The 22,431-nt window shown below is 44.9% G+C and overlaps 1 protein-coding gene across 1 annotated transcript in view; it reads left to right on the top strand.

The window, feature by feature from the left end:
- LOC137421592 (interleukin-6 receptor subunit beta) overlaps positions 1-22,431 on the top strand; it is a 113,778-nt gene that overhangs the window by 45,547 nt on the left and 45,800 nt on the right. Inside the window, exons 7-8 of the mRNA XM_078786044.1 lie at positions 6,101-6,254; positions 19,474-19,556. Coding sequence (XP_078642170.1) covers positions 6,101-6,254; positions 19,474-19,556 — 237 coding nt within the window. The remainder of the gene's footprint in view (positions 1-6,100; positions 6,255-19,473; positions 19,557-22,431) is intronic.

Below are 22,431 nucleotides of genomic sequence, written 5' to 3'. Positions count from 1 at the left end.
GTCCTTTCTGCTGTCCGAGTGTCGGTGTCCCTTTCTATCGTCTTGTCTACTGAGCGAGAGAGGGAGAGACAGCGCGGTTAGAGTTATCCACTTTAGGTGGTTAACGGGATTTATTTACTTATTTCCCAGTTATTGTTGTTGTTGTTTATTTTTCATTTATTTCGGCTTTATAAACCTTTGTACCATTTATTGGTTACTTTTTTTCGTTTAGTTACTTCAAATGGCTAGCAAGAATAGTCGAAGTAATGCCGGTCGTGACGCCGATGAGGGGTTAACAGATGAACACGGCATGTGTTTTGTCCCACCGGAAGATGTCTCGCTGGAGGAGACGCTCCTCGCAATCGGAGGATTGATCGGTTGTGAGAACATACGGGCAGCGTTCCGAATGCACCACAAGGTGGTTGTCTTCGTTTCACGTGTCCGTTTCGCACGCATCGTCGTGCAGAACGGACTCACCTTGGGCAATGACCAGTTTGTTCCGGTTTCGCCATGGAACACTCCGGCCTCGAAGGTAATACTATCAAACGTTCTACCGACGCTGTCTAATGAGGAGATTCTTCAGAAGCTCGGTCAGTACGGTACTGTGGTGTCGAGAATTATCCAAGCCTCCATTCGCACCACAGACGGGAAGCTTAAGCATATCGAAACGTTTAGACGGTTTTGTTATGTTGTTTTGAAGGATGGTTTGACGCAATTGAATGTCTCTCTCGTTTTTAAGTCGTCAAAACGTGAGCACAGGATTTTTGCGGCAACGGAGAGGTTGATTTGTTACGGGTGTGGTGCACATGGACACACTCGGCAGTATTGTCCTGATGGGGAGAAAACGTATGCCACAGCAGCCGGACCACCTCCCCCCGTGACCACTACGGATGATTCTATAGATGTTTCGCCTTCAGTGCGGGAATCTACATCGGACCATCAAGGTACGGCTAAGAGTGGTGCTGATGAGACCCATACGGATGTGCTTCGTGTAAGCGATGAGTCATCCAGTACAGCTGGCCATCGTGCAAACGATGAGTCAGCAAATGTAAGGGAGAAGCCTCTACCTGTAGAGGGAATGTTTTGTGAGGAGCAGCAGATTGTAGATGCGGCGTCTCGGAAAAATTTGAAACGGTCACTTGTAAGTGCGAGGAATGAGGACAAAGGTGTTAAAGTGTTGGTGGTGCAGACAGGAAGCAGTTTAAACGATTCAGACAGTCCTCCACATGAAGATCAGCAAGGTGGTGAGACTATGGCTGACATGATACCACCTGCTCAGGATGAAGGGGAACTTTTTCCTGAAGGTTGTAAATCAACCTGCGAAACCGAACAGCCTACTGATGACCATATCAATTCTAATGGGGAATGCAAAATACCCATTACTACTAATAACGACTCCTCCCCCCCCCCCATTGCAATGACGCATGAGGATGAAGAGGATGAAGAACCTAAGGTAGATGGGGATGGAACAGGTGTTTCTGTACAGGTTCAGGAGGAACTCGTTACTAGCGTCACGGAGGGAATTCTAACTACAGAGACACTGATCGGCCATGAGGAACCAGTGGCAGTGGTTCACAGGGCTCCCCCCCTCAGGAGGAAGAGCAGCCTTTGGAGATCTCAAAAGAAAATATTGTCAGATTTTTGAAGGAAACTTTCAGACAAAGGCATGTACGAATTAAGGATCATTTTCCTAATATCCAGGCCTTCCTTGCAGCCGCAAAACCTTTGCTGCAAAGGAGTGAGCATGTGGAAATCTCCGAACCTGAATTTCAGCGGCTGAGGAAATCCATCACGAAGGCAAACAAGGAATTAATTGAGGAAGAGGACTTCACCCCCTAGAAGAATCAACCATGGAACTAAATGTTGTATCCTTAAATATAAATGGGGGTCGTGCCCCCTTACGGAGGGTGCAAACCATTCAAGCGGTTGTAAAAGAAAAGGCTGACATTATTCTCTTACAAGAGACCCACGCTACTAGTGCTCAAGTAGCCGATTGGGGGAAACTTTTTAAAGGGCAATGGTGGCTAAGTGGGTTCCCTACACCTCGGGCCGGTGTTGCCATTTGCCTAAGTCACAAGATTTGTGCTCAACAGGTTTCATTTAAAGAAATCTATAAAGGGCATTTGATCTCCGTAGATTTTCTTTATAATACCCAAAAGATTATCGTAGTGAATGTTTATGCACCGTGTGACCCGATGGAGAGGAAAATTTTCTTTTCCACTCTGCGGGATTTTGTAAAAACTCTGGACCCAACAGCCTTTATCTGTATCGCGGGAGATTTTAATTGCACAATTTGTCCGTCAATTGATAGGAATGGTCATGAGCCTCATGTTGCCTCTACGAAAGCTCTAGAGGACACCATCAACATCTTTCGGTTTAAGGATGTGTGGAGATCACAACACCCACTCTCACGCTGTTATACATGGTGTAGATGCAATGATGGTATTATGTCAATGGCAAGGCTGGACAGATTCTATGTGAACAAGCCAATGTTGAATGTGGTGTCTGTCTCCAAAATTTTACCAACTGGATTCACAGACCACAGTTTAATCTCAATGTCCTTTAAGTTACCCTTTCCACCCGGTGGTAGTGCTTACTGGTCTTTGAATACTCGTCTCTTACATGACAAGGAATTTAATGAGGCTTTTCACGTCGTGTGGGAGAGACCTGAGTATGATAGTCTCCGGCTGTGGTGGGACATTGCAAAATCCCAAATTAAGAATTTCTGTCAACAATATAGTGCATACACCACCAAAATCCAATCAATATCAATAGATCAGTTAAAATCTGAAATTATATCGTTAGAACAGAATGTTGACGAGGCTGGGAGAGGTGCACGTGACCAACTAATATGGGCAAAGAAAGCAGTGCTGGAGGAAGCGGTACGGCAACGGGCGATGGGTGCCTTGGTCCGAATGCGAATGAGCTATTTAACTCTGGACATGCCAAACAAAGAGTTCTTTAAGTTAGAGTCTTCTCTCAAAAGGTCACAACAAATTCATACTTTACTCACTCCCAATGGGTCGCTGGTGACCTCTCAGCAGGCGATCAGGTGTACTCTGAAAGGGTTCTATTCTAACTTGTATTCTCCTCAGAACGTGGACAATGAGGTGATACGAGAGTTAACTGCTGGGCTTCCGAGTGTCGAGGAGGATGAGCGATGCATGCTCGATTCCCCAATTTCGGCTGTTGAACTTGAAGCAGCTGTGCGGAGCCTGAAAGATGGGAAAGCTTCTGGAATAGATGGCCTGCCCACAGAATTCTACAAGACCTTCTGGGCCCTTGTGGGACCTGACTTACTCGATGTACTCGATGAAAGCATACGTGTCGGAGAACTTCCAATGTCTTGTAGACGAGCAGTCGTTTGTTTGCTACCAAAAGCTGGGAATCTTCAACTGGTTGATAACTGGCGACCTGTCTCCTTATTGTGTGTTGATTACAAGATTTTCTCAAAAGTACTTGCTAATCGTATGAAGACTGTGATCAGTTCAGTTATACACCCGGACCAGACCTACTGTGTGCCTGGAAAATCTATTTATGATAATATTTTTTTGGTAAGAGATATTATTTCATGCAATAAGTTCCTGCGTGACGATTTTGGGTTGCTGTTTCTTGATCAAACTAAGGCCTTCGATCGTGTTGACCACAAGTACCTTTTTTCTGTCCTGAAAGGAATGGGGTTTGGTGAAACTTTCACCTCTTATGTGAAACTCCTGTATACTAATACTCAATGTATGATGAAGATCAACAATAGGTTATGCTCTCCCTTTCCTTTCCAACGGGGTATTCGCCAAGGTTGCCCCCTCTCTGGGCTTCTATATATAGTCGCCCTTGAACCACTCCTTCGGTCTATTAGACAGCAAATACCTCAGGGAATGAGAAGTATAGAAGGAGCAGAATTTGTGCAGACGGCTTATGCTGATGATGTCTGTGTTTTGATTAGAAGCTCCAATGATGTCTCTGCTTTACAACGTTGTATGCGAGATTTCTCTGCAGCCTCTTCCGGTGGGATCAATTGGAATAAAAGTACAGCATTATGGTGTAGCAAAGGCAATCTCTCTTGTGTATCACCACCCTCACTCCCACACAACCTGGTCTGGAGAACGGACGGGGTTAAATATCTTGGAGTGCATATCGGTAATCGTGAAACAGAAATGAAAAATTGGGAAGGAGTGTTGGAGCAAATTATGCACAGATTGAAAGCATGGGAAGGACTGCTGAGGTCCATCTCCTATCGAGGCCGTACCCTTGTCATAAACAATCTGGTTGCAACAAAATTATGGCACAGAATTATTGCTTTACAGCCATCAAACCAACTAATTATGGCTACTCAGCGAATGCTAGTAAACTTCTTTTGGAGTGGCTACCATTGGCTGAGGCCTGAGATATTGTACTACCCCCGGAAGGAAGGTGGCCAGGGCATTGTTGATATCTCTGGTCGGGTTGTGGCCTTTCGGCTGCAGTCTCTGCAGAGACTACTGTTCGCTGAACAGCTGCCCTGGCGGCCCTTTGCATTTTTTCTGTTACAACAGGCTGGTAGACTGAGATATGATCGGCAGCTTCTTTTGATAGACCTCGAGCATATAAATTTTGCCTCTCTCTTCCGAGATTCTATCAGAGTTTATTGGACACTTGGAAAAGGTTTGACGTCCACCGCTTCCTTGAGGGCTATAATTGTCGAATGTTCCTTCAAGAACCCCTTTTCTTCAATAACTTTTTTCCTGGTATCCCTCATAGCCATGCCCTGATTAAAAAATTTATCCAAGGAGGGATTAACAAAGTATGTGATCTGAGAGATTCATCTGGAGTTAAGTGGAAACCTGCTGGTTTGGTGGCAACCTCAGTTGGATCTCGGTCTGTCCGACTTGTAGACCAAGTTGTACGTATAGTCATAAGAAAATTTAGACAGCTAAACATCGGCTGGGAAGGTGTTGGTAACATTGAGGACTTTCGGTTAGGTTTCCCTGAAATCAAAGTGCTCCTTTCGTCTTCTCTTCAGCCGGAGATTGAACATACCCCCCCTTTTCATCTTGTAACTAAAATTGGAATCCGTGATCTCTCTCGACAAAATAAGAATGTACCCCTCTCTGGGAGAACACGAGTAGCTTTGTGGTCAGAGCGGTTAGGGTTGGGGTCTCCCTCTACCCCCCTTTGGCCTCACATGTACACCTTACCAATACATGGTGTGTTAGCGGACATACAATGGAGGTTAGCACACTGGGCGCTTCCCTCCAATATTTTTGTCCACCGTATTAACAGCTCACTGCCGGAAACTTGTCCTTTCTGTGACCAGAAGGAGGATTTGTTTCATGCTTATGTACAGTGTCGTAGACTGACATCGCTTTTCTTGTTCCTTGAATATCTTTTTCACCAATTGTCCTTCCCTTTCAATATGCATATGTTTATATTTGGTGTGTCTTTCAGGCCCACATGTAGGGATGTGGGTGTTCTTCTCAATTTTTTGGTTGCTGTTGCAAAATATGCGATATATAAATCTCGGAAAATTAAAATAGATAACGGCTATGGCTCTGAGGCTATTTCTATTTTTAAAGGGTTTGTCTCAACATGACTCAAGCTAGAATTTGATTTCTTTGTCAGTAATGGAAACGTCCAACTTTTTGAGAGAAAGTGGTGTATTGGCAATGTTCTGTGCTCAGTCGATGATTCAAAAGTGGTAATTACTTTATAATTCCTGATTGATTTGACTTTTTTCTTTGGAACTGATTGCTTGCATATATGTTTCTTCCTGTGTCCTTGAATACATTTCTCTCTCTCTCTCTTAGTTTTTCGCTTAATTTGCTCAATATATATTTTTTGTATATTTGCTGGTTTCTTTTAAATACCCTTTGCTCTTTTTGTGGTGCCTTCATGATCCTTATGCAATTTCTTTAAACTAGTTGCTGTGTTTTTTTTTTACAACTGCTTTGTGAAATGTGCTTTTTTTTACAACTGCTTGTGAAATGGCTTTACATTGTTTATAATAAAAGGACATAAAAGTCAAGTCTCTCTCTCTCTCTCTCTCTCACTCACTCACTCTCTGTGGATCTCTCTCTCCTCTCCCTAGATGTAGTTTGTTTTTTGTAATCAATCATGCTGCGTGGTGTGTTTTTTTTCCTTTTAGGTCAAATACATCCAAGATAATGGTGTTTACACCTTGTATGGTTTGACTGCTAACTCAGCGTATTCCATTCGCATGCGATCGCGACCTCTCCATTCCATCTGGGGTCATTGGAGTCAATGGAGCGAAGAGTTTGAAGGCCGGACTTCTGAAGCTCGTACGTCATTGGAATTGTGATTGTTTGATGTGATTATTGTGATGATGTTTATTTGAATCCTTGTTTTATCGCTTGTTTGTTTATTTTAGTTCTCCTGTCATTCTTATACAAGAGGTTTTGAAATTAAATTTTTCCTTTTTTTTGATAATAATCTTTGTTTGCATTCTCCTTTGTCCTTCCTTTTCTCTACTTCTATCTCTGGGTTTTTCTCTATTTCCAGGCAAAGTTGTGAACACGAGTGTTGGGGGGCATTGAGGGGGTATGACACGACTTCCATTTTTTTAAATTGATGCACTATTACAAAAACACATTGGGACAATGAGGAGATTTGCTTGTTTATTAATTACACCACGATCATTTCAATTTGCAGTTACAGTTTGGGTCCCCCCCTTTTATTAACAATATCTCTAAACCTATCGCGAGCACTATATGAACGAAACTTTTGTGTACATCTGTTTCTCAAAAGGTGAAGATTCACAATATTGCACCTTTTCTATTGCACCAACATTTGGTAGAAGCGTTCATGATAGTTTCTCTAAACATAGGCAGATCAAAGGAGGATGGGGGGAGGGTGGGGAGAGGGCGGAGGGGTGAATGGAGGAGGGGTGCACCCAGCGCGGCAGCGCGTGCCCCTCATTCCCCCCTAAACACCTCCCCTCCCATTAAAATTGATTGTGTTTCACATGTAATTAGGTGTTTATAACAGAAGATGTGGTCTCCGTCCTGTTTCACATGTAATGAGGTTTTTATAACCAAAGATGTGGTCTCGGTCCTGTTTCACATGTAATGAGGTGTTTATAACCGAAGATGTGGTCTCCGTCCTGTTTCACATGTAATGAGATTTTTATAACCGAAGATGTGGTCTCGGTCCTGTTTCACATGTAATGAGGTTTTTATAACCAAAGATGTGGTCTCGGTCCTGTTTCACATGTAATGAGGTGTTTATAACCGAAGATGTGGTCTCGGTCCTGTTTCACATGTAATGAGGTGTTTATAACTGAAGATGTGGTCTCGGTCCTGTTTCACATGTAATGAGGTGTTTATAACCGAAGATGTGGTCTCGGTCTTGTTTCACATGTAATGAGGTTTTTATAACCGAAGATGTGGTCTCGGTCCTGTTTCACTTGTAATGAGGTGTTTATAACCGAAGATGTGGTCTCGGTCCTGTTTCACATGTAATGAGGTGTTTATAACCGAAGATGTGGTCTCGGTCCTGTTTCACATGTAATGAGGTGTTTATAACCAAAGATGTGGTCTCGGTCCTGTTTCACTTGTAATGAGGTTTTTATAACCGAAGATGTGGTCTCGGTCTTGTTTCACTTGTAATGAGGTTTTTATAACCGAAGATGTGGTCTCGGTCCTGTTTCACTTGTAATGAGGTGTTTATAACTGAAGATGTGGTCTCGGTCCTGTTTCACATGTAATGAGGTGTTTATAACCAAAGATGTGGTCTCGGTCCTGTTTCACTTGTAATGAGGTGTTTATAACCGAAGATGTGGTCTCAGTCCTGTTTCACTTGTAATGAGGTTTTTATAACCGAAGATGTGGTCTCGGTCCTGTTTCACTTGTAATGAGGTTTTTATAACCGAAGATGTGGTCTCGGTCCTGTTTCACTTGTAATGAGGTTTTTATAACCGAAGATGTGGTCTCGGTCCTGTTTAATAATAATAATAATTCATTTATTTTGTATAGCGCTTTTCCAGAAGCCCAAAGGCGCTTTGACAGAGTGGAAAACATAATGCATAACAATACATGAAAACAACAATTGCAAAAAGACAAGAATCAATAGGGAAATATTTAAAGCAGAAGGAGGGAGAAGGAGAAGAGATAGTCAGGGGTTAAATGCTGTGGGTTGAATGTTGAATGCAGTGTTGAACAGGTGGGTCTTTAGTGATGTTTTGAATGTGGTGAGTGAGGAGGAGTCTCTGATGGTGTGAGGTAGTGAGTTCCAGAGGGTGGGAGCAGCGATGGAGAAGGCCCTGTCCCCCCAGGATCTGAATTTGGTCCGGATGGAGGGGGTCAGGAGGTTGGTACCAGCAGAGCGGAGGTTGCGGGTGGGAGTGTGTCTGGAGAGGAGGTCAGCCAGGTAGGATGGGGCCAGGTTATGGAGGGCTTTGTATGTCAAGAGGAGGATTTTGTACTGGATTCTCTGGGGGATGGGGAGCCAGTGAAGCTTGTAAAGGACGGGGGTGATGTGGTCACGGGTCCGGGAATGGGTGAGTAGACGGGCAGCGGAGTTCTAAATGTATTGGAGTTTATTGGTGATTTTTTAGGGTGAACCATAGAGGGGGCTATTGCAGTAGTCCAGACGGGAGGTGATGAAGGCGTGGATGAGGGTTTCTGCAGCCGTGGAGGAGAGGGATGAGCGGAGACGGGCAATGTTTTTCAGGTGAAAGAAGGCTGACTTTGTGATCTGTTTAGTGTATTTGTCGAAGGAAAGGGTTTGGTCAAAGATGACGCCAAGATTCCGGATGTGAGGGGAGGTGGATACTGGGATACCGTCGATGTTGAGGGCAAAGTTATGGGTGGATTTTGTGAGCGTTTTTGGGCCAATGATGATTATTTCAGATTTATCACAATTAAGCTTGAGGAAGTTGATTTGAAGCCAGGATTTTATTTCAGTGATGCAGTTTGTCAGGATAGAGTGGGTGTCGGTGGAGACGGACTTGGTGGAGATGAAAAGCTGGATGTCATCGGCGAAGCAGTGGAATTGGAGACCATGACGGCGGATTAAGTGACCGAGGGGGGACAGGTAAAGGATGAAGAGGAGGGGGCCAAGAACTGAACCTTGGGGGACACCTTGGGGGAGGGGAGCAGTGGGGGATTTGCAGTTATTGATGGAGATGAACTGGCGTCTGTCAGAGAGGTATGATTTAATCCAAGAGAGGGCAGTGCCGGTAACGTTAAAGGTGGATTCAAGTCGGGTGAGGAGGATGGTGTGATCGATGGTGTCAAAGGCAGCACTGAGGTCGAGGAGGACGAGAATGTTGAGGTTGCCAGCGTCAGAGGAGAGGAGAAGGTCGTTGGTGATTTTGAGGAGAGCAGTTTCAGTACTGTGGTTGGAGCGGAATCCGGATTGGAATGTTTCATGCAGGTTATTGGCAGAGAGATGATGTTTGAGTTGAGTGGCTACAGCACGTTCCAAAACTTTTGACAGAAAGGGTAGGTTGGAGATGGGTCTGAAGTTGTTTAGGGTGTCAGGGTTTAGACCAGGTTTTTTTAGAATGGAGGTAACAGCAGCAATTTTGAGGGAAGGTGGGACGATGCCTGTAGACAGGGAGGAGTTTATTGTTGCAATGATAAGTGGAGAGAGAGCAGGGAGGGAGGCCTTGACAAGGCTGGAGGGGATGGGGTCAAGAGTGCAGGTGGCAGTTTTCATTCCTATGAGGAGTTCAGAGAGGTCAGTAGGGGAGATTGGGGAGAACTGAGACAGGGGATGGCAGGACAAGGGGGGGCAGGTGGTTGGAGGGGGAGCGGGTGCGGCGGTGGTCAAGCTGTTGTAGATGTTGTCAATTTTGCGTTGGAAGAAAGAGAGGAAGGAGATGCAGTTGTCTACTGTGAATGACTGGGTGGTGGTGTTCAGGGGGCGGAGTTTGTTTATTGTCGAGAAGAGTGCTTTTGGGTTTCCGGAGCCAGAGTGGATAACTTGAGAGTAGTAGGCGGAGCGGGCGCGGGAGAGGGCATCTTTGTAGTGTTGTAGGTGGTCCTTGTAGGCTTGGGAGTGAACTGTGAGACCCGTTTTATTGCGGAGTCTTTCAAGTTGGCGAGCACGAGTTTTCATCAGGCGGAGTTCAGGGGTAAACCAGGGAGCAGAATGGGTGAAAGAAACTGTTTTGGTTTTTACAGGCGCAAGCTGGTCAAGGCAGGAGGAGAGAGTGTGGTTGTAGTAGTCAGTGAGGTCGGAAGGGGTATGGAGGTCAATGAAGGGAGAAGTGGACATTTTTTCAGAGAGGGTGGATGAGAATGAGGTAGGTGAAAGAGCGTTTAGCTTACGGAAGTTGATAGTGCGATAATGCCTTGGTGTTGGGGCGGGGATGTTGATGGTCAGAGTGATGGCTAAGTGGTCAGAGAGGGTGAAGTCGGAGCCAGAGAGATGGTGCAAATTTAATCCAGTGGAGCAGACAAGGTCCAAAATGTGACCACGGATATGGGTAGGAAAGTCGACATGTTGAGTGAGGTTAAAGCAGGTGAGTAAATCAATGAAGTCAGTGGTTATTGTGGAGTCAGTGGAGTCAATGTGGATATTGAAATCACCAAGGAGGATTGAGGGGGAGAGGGAACATAGCTGGGCCACAAAGTAGGAGAAGTCAGACAGGAATGATGGGTGTGGTTTGGGAGGGCGGTAGACGACAGCCATGACTGACTGCGTGCGACCAGAGAGTTTAAAAGCCAGGTGTTCAAATGATGGAGCAGATGAGATGGAGATGAGGTTGGTCTTGATGTCTTGACGGTGGATAACGGCAATTCCACCACCTCGGCCCTCCGAGCGTGGTTTATTGACGTAGGAATATCCATTGGGTGTGGTGAGGTTGAGTGTGTAGTAGTCCAGAGGTTGTTGCCAGGTTTCGGTGAGACAGAGAAAGTCCAGTTTGTTATCCAGGATGTATTCGTTCAGGATGAGGCATTTGTTGTTGAGGGACCGGGTGTTGAACAGGGTGAGCTTGATGTTGTTTTGAACAGCAGGGATGAATTCAGGTGATTTAGCCAGGGTTCGCAGGCAGGAGGTGCGATTGTGTGTGTTGCTGTGACCAGGTGCGCTGGGACGAAGAGTGAGAGTGCGCTGAGCCGACCAGAGGACGGGGATGGAGTGACCTGATTGCAAATAAACAAACTTACGACCGGAGCCACGGTGAATGTACCTGGGTCGTCGGAGGAGTCCATTTGATTTGATGGCAGAGATGCATGATGGGGTGGAGCGGGTATTGAGCAGAAGGAGCCTTGCGGCGGAGTACCGCAGAGCCATGCCAGGCAGGAGCGGAGAGACGAGACGAGGCCAAGGTTGAGGAGGTGAAACAATGGTCCCAACCCACGAGAGCGGGCCCGAGGAAACGAAGGAGCCAGGTAGGTGAAGCCAGGAGCAGAGCCGGGACCAAGCAGAGGGCAGGCAGGAGCAAAGAGACGATCACGAGGCCAAGGTTGATCACGGCAAAGCGGCAAATGCAGCGGCAATCGACCGCCGCCGCTCCAAATCTAGATCACGGCGGGAAACCGCCACCAAACCGCTGCGATGGTCACAACCCACGAGAGCGCGCCCGAGGAAACAGCGACCAGGCGAAGGAGCCGGGCAGGCGAAGCAGGGAGCAGAGCCGGGGCTATGCAGAGGGCAGACTAAATGGCCAAAAAATCCGCACGACCACCAAAAAAGAAAGCAACTGACAGTGGCCCGGTCGAAGAAGCGGCGAGCATGTGACGCCTGCGTCCTCTTCATACCGGACCGGAAGCCTCATTACATGTTTCACATGTAATGAGGTGTTTATAACCGAAGATGTGGTCTCAGTCCTGTTTCACTTGTAATGAGGTGTTTATAACCGAAGATGTGGTCTCGGTCCTGTTTCACTTGTAATGAGGTGTTTATAACCGAAGATGTGGTCTCGGTCCTGTTTCACTTGTAATGAGGTGTTTATAACCAAAGATGTGGTCTCAGTCCTGTTTCACTTGTAATGAGGTGTTTATAACCGAAGATGTGGTCTCGGTCCTGTTTCACTTGTAATGAGGTGTTTATAACCAAAGATGTGGTCTCGGTCCTGTTTCACTTGTAATGAGGTGTTTATAACCGAAGATGTGGTCTCAGTCCTGTTTCACATGTAATGAGGTGTTTATAACCGAAGATGTGGTCTCGGTCTTGTTTCACTTGTAATGAGGTGTTTATAACCGAAGATGTGGTCTCAGTCCTGTTTCACTTGTAATGAGGTGTTTATAACCGAAGATGTGGTCTCGGTCTTGTTTCACTTGTAATGAGGTGTTTATAACCGAAGATGTGGTCTCAGTCCTGTTTCACATGTAATGAGGTGTTTATAACCGAAGATGTGGTCTCGGTCTTGTTTCACATGTAATGAGGTGTTTATAACCGAAGATGTGGTCTCTGTCTTGTTTCACATGTAATGAGGTGTTTATAACCGAAGATGTGGTCTCTGTCTTGTTTCACATGTAATGAGGTGTTTATAACCGAAGATGTGGTCTCTGTCTTGTTTCACATGTAATGAGGTGTTTATAACCGAAGATGTGGTCTCTGTCTTGTTTCACATGTAATGAGGTGTTTATAACCGAAGATGTGGTCTCGGTCTTGTTTCACTTGTAATGAGGTGTTTATAACCGAAGATGTGGTCTCGGTCTTGTTTCACTTGTAATGAGGTGTTTATAACCGAAGATGTGGTCTCGGTCCTGTTTCACATGTAATGAGGTGTTTATAACCGAAGATGTGGTCTCGGTCCTGTTTCACATGTAATGAGGTGTTTATAACCGAAGATGTGGTCTCGGTCTTGTTTCACTTGTAATGAGGTGTTTATAACCGAAGATGTGGTCTCGGTCCTGTTTCACATGTAATGAGGTGTTTATAACCGAAGATGTGGTCTCGGTCCTGTTTCACTTGTAATGAGGTGTTTATAACCGAAGATGTGGTCTCGGTCTTGTTTCACTTGTAATGAGGTGTTTATAACCGAAGATGTGGTCTCAGTCCTGTTTCACATGTAATGAGGTGTTTATAACCGAAGATGTGGTCTCGGTCTTGTTTCACATGTAATGAGGTGTTTATAACCGAAGATGTGGTCTCTGTCTTGTTTCACATGTAATGAGGTGTTTATAACCGAAGATGTGGTCTCTGTCTTGTTTCACATGTAATGAGGTGTTTATAACCGAAGATGTGGTCTCTGTCTTGTTTCACATGTAATGAGGTGTTTATAACCGAAGATGTGGTCTCTGTCTTGTTTCACATGTAATGAGGTGTTTATAACCGAAGATGTGGTCTCGGTCTTGTTTCACTTGTAATGAGGTGTTTATAACCGAAGATGTGGTCTCGGTCTTGTTTCACTTGTAATGAGGTGTTTATAACCGAAGATGTGGTCTCGGTCCTGTTTCACATGTAATGAGGTGTTTATAACCGAAGATGTGGTCTCGGTCCTGTTTCACATGTAATGAGGTGTTTATAACCGAAGATGTGGTCTCGGTCTTGTTTCACTTGTAATGAGGTGTTTATAACCGAAGATGTGGTCTCGGTCCTGTTTCACATGTAATGAGGTGTTTATAACCGAAGATGTGGTCTCAGTCCTGTTTCACATGTAATGAGGTGTTTATAACCGAAGATGTGGTCTCGGTCCTGTTTCACATGTAATGAGGTGTTTATAACCAAAGATGTGGTCTCGGTCTTGTTTCACATATAATGAGGTGTTTATAACCGAAGATGTGGTCTCGGTCTTGTTTCACTTGTAATGAGGTTTTTATAACCGAAAATGTGGTCTCAGTCCTGTTTCACATGTAATGAGGTGTTTATAACCGAAGATGTGGTCTCGGTCCTGTTTCACATGTAATGAGGTGTTTATAACCGAAGATGTGGTCTCGGTCTTGTTTCACTTGTAATGAGGTGTTTATAACCGAAGATGTGGTCTCGGTCTTGTTTCACTTGTAATGAGGTGTTTATAACCGAAGATGTGGTCTCGGTCTTGTTTCACTTGTAATGAGGTGTTTATAACCAAAGATGTGGTCTCAGTCCTGTTTCACTTGTAATGAGGTGTTTATAACCGAAGATGTGGTCTCGGTCCTGTTTCACTTGTAATGAGGTGTTTATAACCGAAGATGTGGTCTCGGTCCTGTTTCACATGTAATGAGGTGTTTATAACCAAAGATGTGGTCTCAGTCCTGTTTCACTTGTAATGAGGTGTTTATAACCAAAGATGTGGTCTCAGTCCTGTTTCACTTGTAATGAGGTGTTTATAACCGAAGATGTGGTCTCGGTCCTGTTTCACATGTAATGAGGTGTTTATAACCGAAGATGTGGTCTCGGTCTTGTTTCACTTGTAATGAGGTTTTTATAACCGAAGATGTGGTCTCGGTCTTGTTTCACTTGTAATGAGGTTTTTATAACTGAAGATGTGGTCTCGGTCCTGTTTCACTTGTAATGAGGTTTTTATAACCGAAGATGTGGTCTCGGTCTTGTTTCACTTGTAATGAGGTTTTTATAACCGAAGATGTGGTCTCGGTCTTGTTTCACTTGTAATGAGGTTTTTATAACCGAAGATGTGGTCTCGGTCCTGTTTCACTTGTAATGAGGTGTTTATAACCAAAGATGTGGTCTCAGTCCTGTTTCACTTGTAATGAGGTGTTTATAACCAAAGATGTGGTCTCGGTCTTGTTTCACTTGTAATGAGGTGTTTATAACCAAAGATGTGGTCTCAGTCCTGTTTCACTTGTAATGAGGTGTTTATAACCGAAGATGTGGTCTCGGTCTTGTTTCACTTGTAATGAGGTTTTTATAACCGAAGATGTGGTCTCAGTCCTGTTTCACTTGTAATGAGGTGTTTATAACCAAAGATGTGGTCTCAGTCCTGTTTCACTTGTAATGAGGTGTTTATAACCAAAGATGTGGTCTCAGTCCTGTTTCACTTGTAATGAGGTGTTTATAACCGAAGATGTGGTCTCGGTCTTGTTTCACTTGTAATGAGGTGTTTATAACCGAAGATGTGGTCTCGGTCTTGTTTCACTTGTAATGAGGTTTTTATAACCGAAAATGTGGTCTCAGTCCTGTTTCACATGTAATGAGGTGTTTATAACCGAAGATGTGGTCTCGGTCCTGTTTCACATGTAATGAGGTGTTTATAACCAAAGATGTGGTCTCGGTCCTGTTTCACTTGTAATGAGGTGTTTATAACCAAAGATGTGGTCTCAGTCCTGTTTCACTTGTAATGAGGTGTTTATAACCGAAGATGTGGTCTCGGTCCTGTTTCACTTGTAATGAGGTGTTTATAACCAAAGATGTGGTCTCAGTCCTGTTTCACTTGTAATGAGGTGTTTGTAACCAAAGATGTGGTCTCAGTCCTGTTTCACTTGTAATGAGGTGTTTATAACCGAAGATGTGGTCTCGGTCCTGTTTCACTTGTAATGAGGTGTTTATAACCGAAGATGTGGTCTCGGTCCTGTTTCACATGTAATGAGGTGTTTATAACCGAAGATGTGGTCTCGGTCCTGTTTCACTTGTAATGAGGTGTTTATAACCGAAGATGTGGTCTCGGTCCTGTTTCACATGTAATGAGGTGTTTATAACCGAAGATGTGGTCTCAGTCCTGTTTCACTTGTAATGAGGTGTTTATAACCGAAGATGTGGTCTCGGTCCTGTTTCACATGTAATGAGGTTTTTATAACCGAAGATGTGGTCTCGGTCCTGTTTCACATGTAATGAGGTGTTTATAACCAAAGATGTGGTCTCGGGCCTGTTTCACATGTAATGAGGTGTTTATAACCGAAGATGTGGTCTCAGTCCTGTTTCACATGTAATGAGGTGTTTATAACCGAAGATGTGGTCTCGGTCTTGTTTCACTTGTAATGAGGTTTTTATAACCGAGGCTGTGGTCTCAGTCCTGTTTCACATGTAATGAGGTGTTTATAACCGAAGATGTGGTCTCAGTCCTGTTTCACTTGTAATGAGGTGTTTATAACCGAAGATGTGGTCTCAGTCCTGTTTCACTTGTAATGAGGTGTTTATAACCGAAGATGTGGTCTCAGTCCTGTTTCACTTGTAATGAGGTGTTTATAACCGAAGATGTGGTCTCGGTCCTGTTTCACATGTAATGAGGTGTTTATAACCAAAGATGTGGTCTCAGTCCTGTTTCACTTGTAATGAGGTGTTTATAACCGAAGATGTGGTCTCGGTCCTGTTTCACATGTAATGAGGTGTTTATAACCGAAGATGTGGTCTCGGTCCTGTTTCACATGTAATGAGGTGTTTATAACCGAAGATGTGGTCTCGGTCCTGTTTCACATGTAATGAGGTGTTTATAACCGAAGATGTGGTCTCAGTCTTGTTTCACATGTAATGAGGTGTTTATAACCGAAGATGTGGTCTCGGTCCTGTTTCACATGTAATGAGGTGTTTATAACCGAAGATGTGGTCTCAGTCTTGTTTCACATGTAATGAGGTGTTTATAACCGAAGATGTGGTCTCAGTCCTGTTTCACATGTAATGAGGTGTTTATAACCGAAGATATTGTCTCGGTCCTGTTTCACATGAAATGAGGTTTTTATAACCGAAGATGTGGTCTCGGTCCTGTTTCATATGTAATGAGGTGTTTATAACCGAAGATGTGGTCTCGGTCCTGTTTCACATGTAATGAGGTGTTTATAACCGAAGATGTGGTCTCGGTCCTGTTTCACATGTAATGAGGTGTTTATAACCGAAGATGTGGTCTCGGTCCTGTTTCACATGTAATGAGGTGTTTATAACCGAAGATGTGGTCTCGGTACTGTTTCACATGTAATGAGGTGTTTATAACCAAAGATGTGGTCTCGGTCCTGTTTCATATGTAATGAGGTGTTTATAACCGAAGATGTGGTCTCGGTCCTGTTTCACATGTAATGAGGTGTTTATAACCGAAGATGTGGTCTCAGTCCTGTTTCACATGTAATGAGGTGTTTATAACCGAAGATGTGGTCTCAGTCCTGTTTCACATGTAATGAGGTGTTTATAACCGAAGATATTGTCTCGGTCCTGTTTCACATGAAATGAGGTGTTTATAACCGAAGATGTGGTCTCGGTCCTGTTTCACCTGTAATGAGGTTTTTATAACCGAAGATGTGGTCTCGGTCCTGTTTCATATGTAATGAGGTGTTTATAACCGAAGATGTGGTCTCAGTCTTGTTTCACATGTAATGAGGTGTTTATAACCGAAGATGTGGTCTCAGTCCTGTTTCACATGTAATGAGGTGTTTATAGCCAAAGATGTGGTCTCGGTCTTGTTTCACATATAATGAGGTGTTTATAACCATAGATGTGTTCTCGGTCCTGTTTCACACATAATGAGGTGTTTACAGTGCATTCAGAAAGTATTCAGACCCCTTCACTTTTTTCACATTTTGTTATGTTGCAGCCTTATGCTGAAATCGTTTAAATTCATATTTTCCCTCATCAATCTACACTCAATACCCCATAATGACAAAGAGAAAACAGGATTTTAGAAAGTTTTGCAAATTTATTAAAAATAAAAAACTGAAATATCACATTTACATAAGTATTCATACCCTTTGCTATGACGCTTGAAATTTATCTCAGGTGCCTCCCATTTCTCTTGATCATCTTTGAGATGTTTCTACACCTTGATTGGAGTCCACCTGTGGTAAATTCAATTGATTGGACATGATTTGGAAAGGCACACACCTGTCTATATAAGGTCTCACAGCTGACAATGCATTTCAAAGCAAAAACCAAGCCATGAGGTCGAAGGAACTGCCTGCAGAGCTCAGAGACAGGAATGTGTCGAGGCACAGATCTGGGGAAGCCTACAAAAAAAATCTCTGCTGCATTGAAGGTTCCCAAGAGCACAGTGGCCTCCATAATTCTTAAATGGAAGAAGTTTGGAACAACCAGGACTCTTCCTAGAGCTGGCCGCCTGGCCAAACTGAGCAATCGGGGGAGAAGGGCCTTGATAAGAGAGGTGACCAAGAACCCGATGGTCACTCTGGCTGAGCTACAGAGATGCTGTGTGGAGATGGGAGAAACTTCCAGAAGGACAACCATCACTGCAACACTCCACCGACCTGGGCTAGATGGCAGAGTGGCCATATAGTTTTAGTGATTTTAATCTTCAAGCTTCCCAATGCAGATACCGCACTCCGATCAATGTCTGCTCATTCCCTTCATTGTTTTACCTGTTTGCTGGCAGATGGACTCAAGCATTCACAAAGAGTTTTCCATCATGTTCTCCTTGCCTTTTATCTCATGTTGAATACCTATTGTTGTCCCCCGTCGCACCGCGGAGCGAAAGGGGGACTATGGTTTTCCCCTCCGTCCGTCCGTGCGGACGTGCGTGCGTACGTGTGTGCGTGCGTGCGTAAGCGAAGGATCGCATTCAAATTTGGTGTGAGGGTGCAACCCACGTCAAAATCCAAGATGGCCGCCGCCATGTATGTCTGATGCCATGTATGTCTGAACATTGTGAGCGGAATATCTTGAAAAATAAGCAAAGTACCAACTTCTATTCTGGTGTGTGGGTTTATCTAGGCATAAGGAAGAAGCCCATTGAAAATTGGGTCTCCACGTCAAAATCCAAGATGGCCGCCACCATATATATGTCTGAAGATTTTGAGCGAAATATCTTGAAAAATAAACGAACGACTAACTTCTAATCTTGTGTGTGGGTGTATCTACGCATAAGGAAGAACGCTATTGAAAATTGGGTCACCACGTCAAAATCCAAGATGGCCACCGCCATGTATGTCTGAACCTTGTGAGCGGAATATCTTGAAAAATAAGGGAAGTACCAACGTCTAATCTGGTGTGTGGGTGTATCTAGGCATAAGGAAGAACGCTATTGAAAATTGGGTCACCACGTCAAAATCCAAGATGGCCACCGCCATGTATGTCTGAACCTTGTGAGCGGAATATCTTGAAAAATAAGGGAAGTACCAACGTCTAATCTGGTGTGTGGGTGTACCTCTGCATAAGGAAGAAAGCTATTGAAAATTGGGTCGCCACGTCAAAATCCAAGATGGCCGCCACCATATATATGTCTGAACCTTGTGAGCGAAATATCTTGAAAAATAAACGAACTACTAACTTCTAATCTGGTGTGTGGGTGTATCTACGCATAAGGAAGAACGCTTTTGAAAATTGTGTCGCCACGTCAGAATCCAAGATGGCCGCCGCCATGTATGTCTGAACCTTGTGAGCGGAATATCTTGAAAAATAAACGAACTTCTAACTTCTAATCTGGTGTGTTGGTGTATCTACGCATAAGGGAGAACGCTATTGAAAATTGGGTCACCACGTCAAAATCCAATATGGCCGCCTTGCGTCTTCCACTTTGTCAACTCACATCACTTCACCGACGGGGGACCTAGGTGTAACGCTTGTTATCATTCTTATTTATAGGTGTGCTCTTTAAAAGTGTTACCATCATGGAGTATCCATATTTTGTATTTGTTACTTTGTTTTTTTACACCTTTCAAATGCACCAACTTAACCTCTCAAATTGATACTAAAACCCCTCCCCTCTCTCCTCCACCTGTCCTACTCAAGCTCCTCTCACAGCGCCTGATCTCTGGCGCATCCTCGGCCGAGCTGACTCACATGGACGCAGGGATATCACGATTATCTGGAAGGTAATTTCAGTTTTCCGAAAGGATCATTGCACTTCCTAAAAGCATAATGATTAGGCCTAAAAGTAGTGAACCAAGCACCCTAGTGCACATATTACTGTGAACCACCTTTAGAGGCCATTTTTCCCCGCAGAGCAGGGGTTGGTCCTTTTTCGGGCACCGTGGTCCCCTTTTTGAAGCAAGGTTTTATGGTCCGGATGCCCTTCCTGCCGCCAACCCTGTTGGTCACCTCTTGCCGAAATACACCAGTGAGCTGGTACTCAATTTGCCGACCGTGGAAGGATGACAGGCTAAGTCAACCCCCCTGGTGTTAATTCAGCGATCAACCGGGATTAGAACCCAGGATCCAAGGATCCCAAACCGGCACCCTAACCGCTAAGCCAACACCAGGTTGCACATATTACTGTGTGGACACATATCTGTGAAACACGTATGTCATAAAGAATATACAAAATCACTTGTCTTGTGGAGAACTGTCTGAAGAGGAATATTCCAATTTTGTGACAAGACATTAAGTGGAACTGGGGCAGCAGAGTCTCCCTGTATGGTCTCCAACTGTAGCTCAGATTTTTACAGTGTAGCCCGTAGGGCAATGTTGTCTAGAACAGCGTTTGTCTGTCCGTATGTCCCCACAAATGTACACCAATCAGATGTGAGCATCTGATCACATGACAGGGGAACATCGTTTAGTAACCATTACAGTTGCATATTTTACTAAAAGGAAATATAATAACCTTCTGTGGAACGTTTTGGGGTCCCAGCGGGTGTGGTAAGGTAGGTAGGAGGTTCCAGAAATCCCTCAATACAACTATGATTTTGAAATGCGATTGACACGGACCTTGCTCCCAAATCCGGAAGTGAACAGATGACGACAAGCCCGGCTATGCCGTTGTTCGACTATCAGTCTTGTTTTTGCTCGTATTACTTGGCCGAGGCCTGTTTATTCCTGCTTCGTGAAACAATGCAACCCAGGCCTGCAGAAAAAGGATTTTTTGGAATGTCGGCCGCATTTTCCATCCAACCATCACGTAACGTTGTATGAAGCTGGCTTTTACCACTGCACACATTTCTGATGTAGTGAGCTTCGTTGTGGGATTGAAACTTGGCTCTGGGTGGCTTTGAAGGCCAGAAAATACAAGTCGATGAGTCTTTCATTAGTGCTGGAAAAGGAGATGCACAAAGCACATGGCACAAGCGCAAGTGGATCTACACTTACCACTCGAGATGGTTTGAGGCCAACTTTTCTGAGCGCGAACCCCCAAAAAAAAGAACAAAGGGGAAAAGGCAGGAATCCTGAATCGATTTCTGCAATTTTCCAGGAATTTCCAGGAAAATATTTACTGGGAAGAAACAGTAGCTTGGGCTTTATTTGTTTGAAAGCTTTTCTCAACTCAAGCTCGAGAAAATTAGGCTTGCACCGCCTCTCATCTGCATTACAAGTGGCGTGTCTGCGGTGTGGCACAATTGCTGCCGGTGTGGCACAATTGCTGCCGGTGTGGCACAATTGCTGCCGGTGTGGCACAATTGCTGCCGGTGTGGCACAATTGCTGCCGGTGTGGCACAATTGCTGCCGGTGTGGCACAATTGCTGCCGGTGTGGCACAATTGCTGCCGGTGTGGCACAATTGCTGCCGGTGTGGCACAATTGTTGCCGGTGTGGCACAATTGCTGCCGGTGTGGCACAATTGCTGCCGGTGTGGCACAATTGCTGCCGGTGTGGCACAATTGCTCTTGGTGTGGCACAATTGCTGCTGGTGTGACACAATTGCTGCCGGTGTGGCACAATTGCTGCCGGTGTGGCACAATTGCTGCCGGTGTGGCACAATTGCTGCCGGTGTGGCACAATTGCTGCCGGTGTGGCACAATTGCTGCCGGTGTGGCACAATTGCTGCCGGTGTGGCACAATTGCTGCCGGTGTGGCACAATTTCTGCTGGTGTGGCACAATTTCTGCTGGTGTGGCACAATTGCTGCTGGTGTGGCACAATCGATAAAGTAGAAGATAATGAGCGTTAATATATTCTGATGAATTTTGTGCCAACAGGAACTTTCAGTACAGTCCATCTTCATCTGATTCAAGCAAGGGCCTCGGCCTACATTCCACAACATGGTCAAAGATGGTTGTGGATACCCATTACCTGGTTATTGTCCCCGGTCGCACCGTGGAGCGAAAGGGGGACTATGGTTTTCCCCTCCGTCCGTGTGTCCGTCCGTCCGTCCGCCCGTGCGTGCGTGCGGGCGTGCGTGCGGGCGTGCATGCGTGCGTAAGCGAAGGACCGCATTTGAATTTGGTGTGTGAGTGCAACCCACGTCAAAATCCAAGATGGCCGCCGCCATCTATGTCTGATGCCATGTATGTCTGAACATTGTGAGCTGAATATCTTGTAAAATAAGCGAAGTACCAACTTCTAATCTGGTGTGTGGGTGTATCTAGGCACAAGGAAGAAAGCTATTTAAAATTGAGTCGCCACGTCAAAATCCAAGATGGCCGCCGCCATGTATGTCTGAACCTTGTGAGCGGAATATCTTGAAAAATAAGCGAAGTACCAACTTCTAATCTGGTGTGTGGGTGTATCTAGCCATAAGGAAGAAAGCTATTGAAAATTGGGTCGCCACGTCAAAATCCAAGATGGCCGCCTTGCGTCTTCCACTTTGTCAACTCGCATCACTTCACCGACGGGGGACCGAGGCGTAACGCTTGTTATTATTATTATTATTACAAACACCAGCTCTCTTCGGGAGCGGCAGGGAGTAGGGGCAACTTTACGTTATACGGTACTAGCAGAAGTACCCGGCATTGCCGGGCGGGGGAGGGGAAGGGTGAAGGGGAGGGGAGGGGAACAGGGGGGAGGGGAGGAGAGGGGGGGCAGGGGAGAAGAGG

This window comes from Myxine glutinosa, chromosome 1 (assembly GCF_964187855.1).
Source record: "Myxine glutinosa chromosome 1, kmMyxGlut1.1, whole genome shotgun sequence".
Taxonomy (NCBI): domain Eukaryota; kingdom Metazoa; phylum Chordata; class Myxini; order Myxiniformes; family Myxinidae; genus Myxine; species Myxine glutinosa.
Note: the sequence above shows the minus strand (reverse complement) of the source record. Positions and strands in the feature narration are given on the sequence as shown.